Source organism: Archocentrus centrarchus, chromosome 1, assembly GCF_007364275.1.
Source record: "Archocentrus centrarchus isolate MPI-CPG fArcCen1 chromosome 1, fArcCen1, whole genome shotgun sequence".
NCBI lineage: Eukaryota > Metazoa > Chordata > Actinopteri > Cichliformes > Cichlidae > Archocentrus > Archocentrus centrarchus.
The window spans coordinates 39,872,684-39,885,290 of NC_044346.1; the positions used below are offsets into that span (position 1 = coordinate 39,872,684).

The following is a 12,607-nucleotide window of genomic DNA, read 5'->3' on the forward strand; positions in this document are numbered from 1 at the left end:
CTACATTATAAGATGCTCAGTGACACACAAACTGACCAGCGTGCACACTGCCACACACACGGCTGAGGACTTAACCAGTTCCCACTCTGATGATGCAGCAGCTGGGATTTGACTGGGAGGGCCAAAAGCTTCTCACAGGGGCAAAAATAAACAACATCCGGCTCCACAGTTGAACCCATAATTATGTCGGGTCAAGCCTGCAGACACTTGGAGAACTGCTGGGATGAATGACAGCAAATACATGACACTTAAATGAAAAAGATCAGGTAAAGAAAAAGGACATCAGCATTTCCTGGAGAGGATTGGAAGATATCACGCCACTGACACACATGTAAAGGAAATAAGCTCTCGTTAACAACCGACTGAAGACACCGAAAATAAGCACAGACCCAGAGGCTGCAGTAAGGCCTGGTGATGGCATATTATACACGCTATCAGATGTGTTTGTCCTGGCACAGCCTCCAAGTGATGTCACCATCATCATCAGGGCCGTTGCTCCACTTCCTCGGCTCAGCAGATGACGACATCCAGCTCTCGGGCAAAAGTTCCCGAGAGCTCAGAAGCGTCTCCTATCGAGTTAAAGGCTTCAAACAGGCCTGGTGAGCAGATGCTGTCAGGCCACAAGAAACAGGACGACTACAGCGGAACGCGAGCAAACATGAATGTTCATTAAATAAAAATATGATCAATTACATAAAATATTCAGTGATGCGTGCACTTAACACCAAACGGTGCCTGAGATCAAAGCTGTATCGAGCAATGCTTCATGCTGGGAGGTCAGATTTTTATTTCAGAAACGGTTTTATGAAAACAATAACGATCCTCCAGCAGCGCCCGACTGCCTCCGAGCTCACTCACAGTTCGGCTCAGCTCGAGCCAAGATGGCAGAGCGAGCGCTCCACACCATTTCAAAAAGGTCGGAAAGGTTTCAACAGGTGAGCTTTTCACAGCACGTGATGAAGGTACGGATTGGCTGAGTGCTACCTGGGCAGGTCATCCAAGTGGCTGCGAACATCCTGTGATGACCCCCCCCATTATTTGTCTTGCTTTTAGTTAGATTATCATTCAAGTTCAAAGTAATAAAGTTGAAAACAGTTTTGCCATAATCAAGTTCCCTACTTGGCATTTCGAAACATCAAACCTCCCAACAATTCCCTGGAAGAGATGAACTTCCTGTAGTCTGACCGAAAGCCACTTCACTAAAGAAGCAGCTTCCCACAAAGCGCCTTCGCTCTGTCGAAACTTCCCTCAACAATCGTCTCATTTATGCTGACGGGCTCCAAACTGCAAATAAACAAAAGCACAAAGTGTTGAGCTGAGCGTTTCGGTGCTGCGACGCACTCATTGAGGCACATAATCGCTCAAAGATGTGCAAGCCCAGATAGCTCAAAGAGAACGGACTCACACACAGAGTACAGATATGAGCGGAGACACACAGCGACGTGGTGTGTGTGTGCCAAATTTTCTGCACAGCTCTCTTGTGAGTTGTGCAAGCTGCTGCTGTCAGTGGCTGTTAGCATGGAAAATAAGATCCAGCTCCGAGATTGCTAAACAGAATTCCAACGGGGGGAGGGAAAGGTAAAGCCGGAGCATCTACCGATGCGGTAAACACCGTCGAGGTCCGAATTCAGAATCTCAACTCTGACTGTTAGCGAGTGGAACAATCACTGCTGGGCATTCCTGTTGCTCCATAACACGGACTCTCCACCACACATGCCCACTGAAAGCCAAACAGCACCTCCAGGTGGTGCCAGCCCCCAGCAGGGAGAAGGGAGAGACTGAGCAGGAGCTGAGAAACAGGAGGCAGGCAAATAAAGGGGTCTGAAAAGGAGGAGGCTTAACCAGGAGGACGAGCGAGAGCATCCAGAGCGGTGCCGAGTGAGCGTGGCTTTGAGTGCAGATGTTTATACCACTGAACAAACAGGAAGACAAACTAAATGTCAAACAGTTCAAGGTGTTCATTTTTAAGAAAACCACAATCTTATGTTCATTTTCTAAAACTCCTGTGGATCTACGTCCTCAGATGGTCACATTTCACACACAGACAGAAAAAAAATCCACTCACCACTTTCGCTCTTCTCGATCACGTCCACCGTCTCGCCGGCCTTGAGGCTGATCTCCGAGTTCTCCTGCCTCTCGTAGTTGGCCACGGCCACGTACTGCTCCAGCACCATGGGCTCCGAGCTGTCAATCCCTGAGGGGAAGAAACACGCCGTCAGCCACCTGCCCGCCGCGGCCCCCCGCGAGCGCCCGCTGCACCCAACCGCACCGTGCACCCGGTACATCTCCATCGGCCAGCCCCCGCTCCCTGCCACCACCGTACGTCCCCGCCCAATCACAACGCGACCTCACGACTTGGCTGCATAGTCCCAAACGTGCGGCCATACAGCTGAGTCGACCCCTGGCCCACAGCAACGGACTGAGGAGCATCGGAAGGAGTCAAAACAGAAGGAAAGAACCAGAGGAAAACGTTTGGAGGGGCTGCATCTCAAACCTACTCAGGATCCATGATCCGAGGCAAACGTGAAAATCCAAAAAGAGAAATATGGAGGGCAGGAAAGGAAAAGGAGGAATAGCAGAGCTGCTAATGGTCTGAGGGGAAGACTGGGGAGGGAATGAGTGGAAGAATGAAGTTTCCCTGTGGAAAATCAACAGTGCGGTTGAGAGGAAAGGCCTCCCCTCCGCTGCCTGGGAGCCAGCCGTTGGACAGGGAGTCAGAGGGGGGGTGAGCACACCAATCATGGCAGTCGGCACTGCTGGCCTTAAATAGAAACATATGAGTGGACTAGAGAGAGAGAGAGAGAGGGAAGGAGGTTGGGTCCATGTTTATGTGAAACACAAGGAGAGAGCGCTGCAGTCGGGGTTAGCCTGCTCTGTTTCCTCCCTCTAAGGTTTAACCTCTCAGATGCCAGCAGGGATTTCACTGCTTCACACTGAGTATCAGATCTGTTTGGCCACGGGGAGGTGACCCCACGCACTTCACTGGCAATTACTTCACATCCTGTTGTGTTCAGAGACACTTTAGCAACAGCTTCTAATCAATTACATCAGTGGTCTGATCGGGAACAGAACATTAATGCAGGAAGTAGAAATAAACAACTGTGTGGCCAAAACACTACAAAAATAACCGTTCCATATCAGTCTGATAATTTAACCCTTTGAGTTTATCACCCAACCCTGAACCCTGACCCTGACCCTATGTTAGGACAACCAAAAAAAGAAAGACTTGTTGATGTTTATCAGTTAGGATGGTTGTTTTTTTGTCCCCTGATTTCCAAGAACAAAAAGAAACATCCATCCATCTGCTGCCACAAGCACCTCCTCCGGCTCTTCTGAGGAGACAGTGAGGTGTTCCCGAGCCAGAGGAGGGACATCATCTCTCAGCATGTCCTGGGTCTGTCCCAGGGTCTCTGAGTATAAGTGCCTCAAACCTGCATTCATTTTAATGGCCACCAGGGGGCGAGACCTATGAGGAAAAAGACTGAGCCTATAGAGGGCTATGGGAAAACAACTTCATGACTCGACCTCTGTAAAGACTTTCCTGCGGACTTTATGGTCACTCATTTTGGGTCTTATTGATAAAAAATTGGCTATCGCCTTGTGATTGTTATTAAGTTTTTAACCAACAAAGCTTCATAGTCTGATCCATCCCTCATTCATCACATTTCAGCACCAAGATGACAAACGGTGAAAACGCTCATCTCGAGGCTTCAAGCCTGAAGATGAGATCTCTTAAGAACTTCAGAAACAGCTCCGTCCAACTTTGACCTGTCTATGGTGTCCTCCCAGGAGGCTCTGCAGTCAAATGCTGCAGGGAGTGCTGTGACGGTGCCTCTCCTGATTGGCTGAACCCTGTATCTAAGGGGGAGCGCCCAGGCAGCGTAGTGCGTTCCCACTGACCTGGTGGATGTTACATCTTTTGGTCTTGCAGTGCACAGAATACACACATCTAGCCAGCACTGAAGCATCTTGGACAAAGCAAAGACACTCAGTGCGTTAGTGTGCTTAAAACACAATGAAGCATCTTTGCATGTGAAGTCGAACTGGCACTGAACACCTTGGAATGCTCATAAATTTACTTCAGCACTGGGTGAGGCGAGTGTTTCACTTCTCTCTTCCAGGAGGATTAATTTTTAAAGGAACATACTGAGGAGTAAGTAAGCAGCCAGTGTGCAGGAAGCAAAGTCAGCCTGAGGTAATAAAGCAGCACAGATCCTTAAAAGCTTTACGCTGTGGTAACAGCAACCACTCCTTATTGAGCAACAAAGACCTGTTACATATTAGCTATTCCAAAACTGATTGCAAAACATTTCTTGTTCAAATTAATGGTGTTTGAGGAAGTTTTGTGCAGTTATTTGTTGTCCCTGAGTCGGACTGAAAACAGAGCAGCTCTCTGCAACCACCTCATTTCTATCTGTGCTTTAATACTGACAGGAAAAACATTCTTAGCTAGAATATTTCCAGCTGTTGGTCTTCTTTTGGTCGTCCTCACTCATCATTCCCGTCCGCCCGCAGTGAGCGGAGCTCAGTGATCGAACAAATGTGAAAGATCAGACTTATTTCAGGCCGACACGATTCATGCAGCACACGCGGGCCTGAAGTCCAGGTTCTGTACCCCGCTGCTTCATTGGCCGAACAGCCCTATCCACGATACCACTGCAGATAGAGAGGGAAGCTGAATTTGAGCAGATGGGTTGAGGAGAGAGAGGGTGACAGCGGCACATGCAAAGCAGATGCTAAGAGAAAGCTGAAGGGCCAAAAGAAATAAACTGAAAGCCTAAAAAGGATGCAGCGCATGCATATTCAACATGCTAACAGAAACACACAAGGCTACCTGAGGCCTCTTTCCTCGGACTGTCTGTAAAGCCGTACATCCACACTGCAGATAAGGAGAAGGAAGGAAAGAAGCAGAGAGAGATTATTCAGTTTGACAGCATGCAGAAGCAACACTATGGTGCAGCACACCGTTATCACACCCACTGCACACAGAAGATAACGTGGCACAGATAAGATCCTTTCACATTTAGCACTGGATCCAGGAGTGACACACAAACTCCACATTTGTGTTGTCTTCATGCTGAAGTGAATAAAGAGCATCTGAGGATAGCTGCACCCTTCCCATGATGCCCTTTTTCTTCCATCGCTCTGTGCATACCAGAGGAATGTCTGAGAGGGGCGTAAGTCATTCCAGTCTCCCCACCAAAAACAGCCCCAAACCAGGAAATTAGACCTCACGCATCACAGGAGACGACACAGCTACTGCACTAGACTTCAAGGCAAATTGGAGGATGGAAATCTCAACACTAGAAATGCTCATTTACCCAGAATGCATCTGCGATACCTGAGCTGAAACATGACGTTTCAGAAACAGCTACTGAAACGAGGCCTAACCCTGAGGGGGTCGCCGGTGACCCGCGATTAGCTGATGTATGTGGAGCTACATTTAGAAAAGTGTCAGAGCTGCAGAAAGCAGCTTTAAACCGAGGCTGAAGAGAACGTGTCATCCTCAGGTTCACCCTCAGCCGCTCCTCTCCACGTACTGAGACTCGGGACAGTTAATCTTCATCAGCACTCAGTGTCTTCACCCTCAGCAGCACAAACTCACTGCACTCTGGGACTGTTAGCAGAAAATACAGGAACAGGAGCATTTCTGAGAGTTTTACACACTCAAATACTATGTCAGACAATGAGTGCAGAGTGCACCACAGGGAGTCCTTTAGGACACCGCCACACATACAGCAGGATATACTCCAACACCATCATCTGTTTTCTGCACCAGGGGTTTGAAGGCATTTATTTCTATGGCTGCGAAGTGAGCTGAAATACGACTGTGCAGGTTCTCCATCATCCAGCTCACAGCAGTCTGGAAAACAACAGGACTTCATTAAGTTCAAGAGAAACCTGGAGAACAAGGCCAGCTGCCTTTTTTCAGAAAAGTATTTCAAGCTTTCTATTTTCACTCTATTATTATTCATTTCATGTCAGGTACGGCCACTCATTCAGCACGGCTCAGTATGACGGAGAGCCAGATGCTAACATTAGCATGCTAGCGTGCAAACATGAGCAGGTATGCTTGTTTATCACGAACGGCGTCTCAGTGCTTCTAATAAACACCAAATATAATTGATGGAGATGTTACATTTTCCTCACGTTCCCTGTTTGTGGAGCTAAAACGGGTTTTATAAATTAAATATTAATTGAAATATTTAAAAACTAAATAAAATAGGTTTTATATATTCTCCAGCCACTTCAGTGGTTTCAGCTGTTCAGCTGCTTGTTAACATGTAATCAGCCAATCACCTGGCAGGACCTCAGCGTATTTAGGTATGTGGTCAACCTGCTGGAGTTCAAACTGAGCATCAGAATGGAGAAGAAAGGAGGTGTAAGTGCCTTTGAGCATAGCATGGTTGTTGGTGCCAGACAGGCTGGTATTTCAGAAGCTGCAGCTGTGCAGGGATTTTCCCACACAGTCGTCCCTCAGGTTTACAGAGGACGGTCCAAAAGGAAGGAAATATTCAGAGAGGCAGTTCTCTGTCACGCGTCTCTGCTGCCACAGTCAGATGTGGGGTCACGAAAGCAGGGATCCATCCTGCTGGTACCTACAGCATCGGGATGCTGGAGGCATGATGGAGTAGCTCACTTTGGGCTCCTTAGTACCAGCTGAGCATCACCACGTCCACCCCTTTATGACCACAGTGGGCCATCTTCTGATGGCTGCTTCCAGCAGGAGAACGCACAAAGCTCTCAAAGCACCTCAAACTGGTTTCTGAACATGAAAAAAAGTTCACTTAATGGACCTCCACAGTCAGCAGACCTCGAGCTAACAGAGCACCTTCAGGATGTGGTGGAACATGAGATTCACATCACGGATGCAGCCCAGAAATCTCCAGAAAATGTACGATGATGTGTCAACACGAGCCAAAATCCCTGAGGAATCTTTCCAGCATCCTGCTGAATCTCTGCCATGAAGAATTCATGCAGCTCTGAAGGAAAAAGGGAGTCCAGCCTGATCCATCCCGGAAAAATGCACCTCAAGACGTCAGAAGCCATCCTGAACAACTCTGATCCCCCACTTTATGGAACAAAATGCTGGAAGACTCCTCTACTGGATATCATACCCATCAGGCTCTCTCATACAAACAGCAGATGAGCTGTCAGATACATGAATTTCCCTCTGGGATCAATAAAGTTCTTATTCTTACTGGCAGGGTGTACCTAATTAAAAGTGTGATAAACATTTTTATAACTCTGATCTTCCAGTAGAACCAGAACTGGAAATTAATGACTGACACCCAGCAGCCATCATGTTATAAACAGGGTTACAGAAGCTTCATGCAGTCAGACAGTCCTTCACACTTCCAGTTATTTTATCTACTTTTGTGTTTTCTGAATGAACAGTTCAGAGAAACGTCTTCATCTTTAACTAAGGCCAGATTAGATCTGCTTTGCTAAGACAAAGGTGCTTCAGTGCTGAGGTCAGTCACTGGAACAGGTCACATTAAGGCTACGTTCACACTGCAGACCATAATTCAGATTTTTTTGTGAAATCCAATTTTTTTCTGCATGGTCGTTCACATTTCCAAATATATGCGACTTGCATGCAGTTCACACGGGAGATCACAGACAACCTAAAAGTGTCCCACATACGCAGTACAGGACGCGGTAATGTCACACGTAGCGAGCATGCTCAGTGCTTGCAGAAGTAAACGTGGATCAGGACGCAGAATAGTGACGTGCAGGCCAGATGAATGCGACCTGGCCGTACAGACACAGGTCACATTTGAAAAGATCAGATATGTATCGGATTTAGGACCACATATCCAAGTGGCCTGGGTCGCATCTGTAAAAATCAGATCTGTGTTGTTCAGACTGTCATGAAAAGGTCAGATACAGGTCACATAAGGGCAAAAAAAAAAAGAAAAAAATCGGATTTGGGTCACTTCAGCCTGCAGTGTGAACGTAGCTTAAGTTTTCACTAAACTAAGTTCATGGGTTAGGGTTCATCAACATTTGGAAATAGGACCATTTCCTAAATAATCTATGCGTCACACTGAGGATGATGAACCGGACCGAGGTGAGTGGCGTCCTCGCTGTGAGGTCCAGCAGCACCCTCCGCTCACTCACGTGAGATAATAAAAGCTAAATCCCCTCTCAGCATCCTCCTGAGCCTTGGGAGCTTCGGTGGATTGAAGTGAGCTCCACAGGGAGGGATCCGTGCTGGTCCCAGGTTAGCCAGGGTCAAATCCCACACCTTATTATTACCCACCCGCCTGCTCTCAGAGTAGCTCACAACATCTGAATGATATTAGCGCTCCTCTCTACCCGAGGTCTTCCAAACTAACCCTTTCTCGTTCATACAAACACACACGGCCTCCTAATTCTTCTCAGGTTTGGAAGACGATGCTACAAACCAGGCCCTCATCCAGCCCTGCAGCATTGGCTATATCAGAGAAATTAAAATTAATATCAATGTCTCTGCACCATGTGAAAATGTCTAAATGACATTAGTAAAATAAGCACTGCGGTTTTCTGTGATAGCTACATTTGCTAACTCAACTGAGCTTTGCTGGTTAGCAGCTCCAACTAAAATATGAACGTAAGGTCCAACGAGTTTATGAAGCTTGAATGAAAAGTGGAAGCACCTGAGCCAGCCGCGGGAAAATGGGATATCTTTGGGAAAAATGGGATTCTAGATCCTGCTCTAAAATGCAGCTAACATTAGCATTAGCCACATTTTCCACTGTCCCCCCATGTTAGCATTCTGGTAGTACAGATACACCTGGAAACCTGCTGCACCCACATGAACATGAGGAAATGGATCTGCTAAAGTCCATGAAACTGAAAATGCTACTTAAAGATGTAGGACTGCACAGAGTACTGTGAGAACTTTATTTTTCACATGAACTTTTCACTGTGAGCACAACAAATGAGTCAACACTTATGCTAGCACCTCTCAGAGTCTGCACAGAGGTACGTTGTGCTAAGTGCTAATGTCAGTGCTGATTAAATAGCACATTTAGCAGCTACAGGTCTTGCCATGCTCACCACTGAAGTTTAGCAGAAAACGCAATAAAAACATCAGCTATATTAAACCACTGCTAGCATAACTAAAAACTGTATACCAGGTCTTAATATGACTGTGATTAATGGAGCATTAATGCATTAACCCTGCATGCTTCTCTGTGGTAGGAGAAACCAGAGCTCCTGGAAACCTGTAAGCACCGGGAGAACACAGACTGAAGAGCGAAGGAGCTGCCTGGGTTCAAACCGAGGATCCTCTTATTTACACCGAGGCACCCGTAGTATAATAAGGGAGGCAGTGCTGTGGGACTGGCACTTCTGACCCTGTCAGATGAAGACTTGAAGGAATAAACGAGGTCATAAAAAAGAAGCAGAGGCATATTTCACTGCAGACCTTACACTGGAATATTTCATGTGGCTGGAGTATGAGAGCACTTTCTATGCATTTTTAAATATTTATCAGAAGCAAAGGCCATTAATCCTCATTAAAATTGTCAAAGTGAACCTCCAACCTTACCTCTGAAACACCATTACACCGCTCTCCAAAGCTGCTGCCACCACACAGAAAAATACACCGTCACCTTGCCACCAAGATAAAAGCGACCAGTAACAAATGACAGGAAACCAGTATCGATTCAGCACTTGTGAAAAAGCACAGCGGCCGAGAGGGACGCCAGCACTAACAATGTCAAACCACAGGCAGAAGCAAACCAGTATTGATGCCACGTTTAGCAAGAAGAGGAGAGAAAGCTGGACACTGAGCTCTTTAACTCTGACCGTGACACAAACATCTGCAGCGACAGACGCAGATAACACGAGAGGAGACGCGTGAAGGTCTCTCTACATCACAGTGCTCAGAAACTACACAATGAAACCCAACCTGAGCGGGTGCTTCAGGGTGAGGTCACATCACTCTTTACCCCGACTCACCTCTCGAACCATTACCCCCTCCTTCATACAGCTCTCCTCACACTGCGCCGTATTAATACCTCGTGGCAACAAAGCTAAAAAAGATCATTTTCTCAAAAGTATCACCAACCCTGATGTGATGGCACCATGCAGATATTATTGATTAGGAGCTCAGTGTGACATCAAAGGTGTAAAAGTCAACAAAAACAAGAGTTTTATCTTCATAAGTAGGAGGTAATGAAGGACGTGTCCACTGACAGAGGAGCTGCAAACATCTGAGGTCCTAATTAGCACTGACAGCTGAACAAATATGCAGACACACAATCTGCCTAGTCCACCGTCTCTACACTTGTTCAACACACACACACACACACACACACACACACACACACACCCTCCTCCTGCTAAATATGACCCATTATTATGCTGTCACTTCTGAAGTCTTATCTACTGCGCCACGTAAACAAACACGTCCTGCCTGGCAGCCTCAAACCCGCGGCCTCTGCTCCCAAAGCTGCTCCCTGCTCCATCCATCCTCTCAATCTGGCTCTCACAGGTTTAACTAACACACACACACAGTTTCACGGTCACACTGTGTTAACATACAGATACCATATCCATCACATTTATGCCATCTGACTTTCATTAAAGGAGACTTCGTGTGTTCAAAATTCCTAAATGGACCAAACGAGCAGCACAGTTTCCGTCTCATCTGTTATGCATTTGTGTACTTAAAATTACACAACAGTGCATCAACAACCAGTTTACGTGTTGTGTTTCTTGTGAACGGTGATTCAGTTCAGAGGAAGTGATGCTGCTGTTATGTTTGCAGCGGTTTGTTTGTCATGAACAGAAGTGCAGGTGCTGACAGATGCTGATCATTGATACATAAATAATTAACCTTGGTGTGAAGACTAGACAGAGAGAACCAGCTGTCAGCAGGTAACAATAAGGCTAAAACAAGACAACCATCATTAAGTAGTAGTGGAAGTTTATTTTCACATGCAAATATTGAAGAGCAGCAGCAGCATTCAGAGCAGCTCCCCATAAACATCACTTCCACCATGACTCCACTGATTTTCACATGAACCCGTATCTCCCATTCTGTTCTCCACTGTGCAGATCCTTCCATTTTATTAATAATAAGTTTGTGTTTATCAATGTACAGAAAGATCTGCTTTTACGTCTCCACTGTAGACTGAATGAAAGTTGGTCATTTTGTGTTGTTGGCAGTTAGGAGCTTCCGAGGAAAGTGTCCTGTTTATCCATGTGGCAGCACGACTACAGCCAGGGTCTCCTAATCAGGCTAATTAGTGTGTCCAGAAAAAGCTAAGACACCCATCTCATAAGAGCAGAGATCTGATCGACATGACATCCAGTGATTGAGAACCAAGTTGATCGAAGAACAGATCTGCCCAAGAAGGTCTGAGCTCCAACTAGCAAAAACAGAAATAAGCACTTCATTAAAAACTGAGTGGACCTGAACAAGTCTCAGGGTTCGAGCCTGCGGCTGATCGCCCGGCGCTGCTCCACACTGAGGTCATCCCACACCGGACAGAATTTCATCGGTCCGCGCACGCCACCCCATCGCCGATACCAGACTGATTTTTTTTTTCCTCTTGCTAAATCTCTGCATATAGTATTATTTCACCGCAATTTGCAATCTACCACCGGGCACGGCCAGTTTCATTCACAATGTGCACACGCGATCTCATAACGGTCCCGTTTACGCTTGATTTCGTGGGGCTACAGAAAGCAAAATGGCGACCAAGAGGAAAAAGGGAGTTCAAAAAACAATTCCAGGCTTCCTATTAAAAATAAACTCTATAGTTTCCAGCAAAATCATGTCACTGCCTGCTGTTGTAGTTAGTGGCTTGCATTAAAAACATGATAGTTCATGCTGACAACGTGATGACGGCTATTCCAACACAGGAAGTGCCGTTAGCAGCTGATTGGATCGATAAAACACCTGGATTATTTTTGTTGTGTACGCTTTTTACGTGATATCTGCAAACCCATTAGTGGAAGGAAACGGCGCTCTGGGACACGTTGAATGTGTGATATGTAAGTGTAATTCTGCTGGTTTATGTGCTAAAAGAATTATTGCTCTATCGATCTATTCACCAACACTGCAATTAGCAAGGGGGCATGGCATTTAGCATTAGCAAGCTAATTAGCATTATGCCCCACCCCCCCAAACATACGTGTGTCGGGCTGTTAGAACCTGATACCTGATAATAACCAAAACAGATAAGCAGTGGTTAAAATAATTGGTTAAAATGGCTAACTAAAAGCATAGCCAATAACAGCTACTAGCTAATACTACAAGCAAAAATATTTTGTTAGCTAACAAAATCAACAAATAGCTGAACAAAAAATATTAAGGCAAAATTATGGCTAGTTGTTAAATTGTTAGCCTGCAGTGAAGCATGCAAGCTGAAATTATGAGATGACATTACAAACAAAGCAGCTAGCTAAGATGCAGCACAGCCGTTAGCAGTGGCTACAGGTAGATGATGAAGAAATGCAATAGTAAGCTAACAATCGCGCTGAAACAACAGTCATCCAGATCAAATGTGTAAAATGATTTCTAAGGGGACACACGAGCCAAAAAGATGCTGCTGAAGAGGCAGATCTGCAGCCTGGATCTGACAGGCCATCAGATTTAAAGGGTTAG

General features: G+C 46.1%; 1 protein-coding gene across 2 annotated transcripts in view; it reads right to left on the minus strand.

Moving 5' to 3' along the window:
* Window positions 1–12,607, minus strand: part of sh3pxd2aa (SH3 and PX domains 2Aa) — a 122,864-nt gene that overhangs the window by 33,372 nt on the left and 76,885 nt on the right. Inside the window, exons 7-8 of one of the 2 annotated variants that reach the window (XM_030727938.1) lie at window positions 4,835–4,879; window positions 2,066–2,194 (exon numbers count right to left, since the gene is read on the minus strand). In XM_030727938.1, coding sequence (XP_030583798.1) covers window positions 2,066–2,194; window positions 4,835–4,879 — 174 coding nt within the window. The remainder of the gene's footprint in view (window positions 1–2,065; window positions 2,195–4,834; window positions 4,880–12,607) is intronic. The other variant, XM_030727946.1, reaches the window with a different exon arrangement.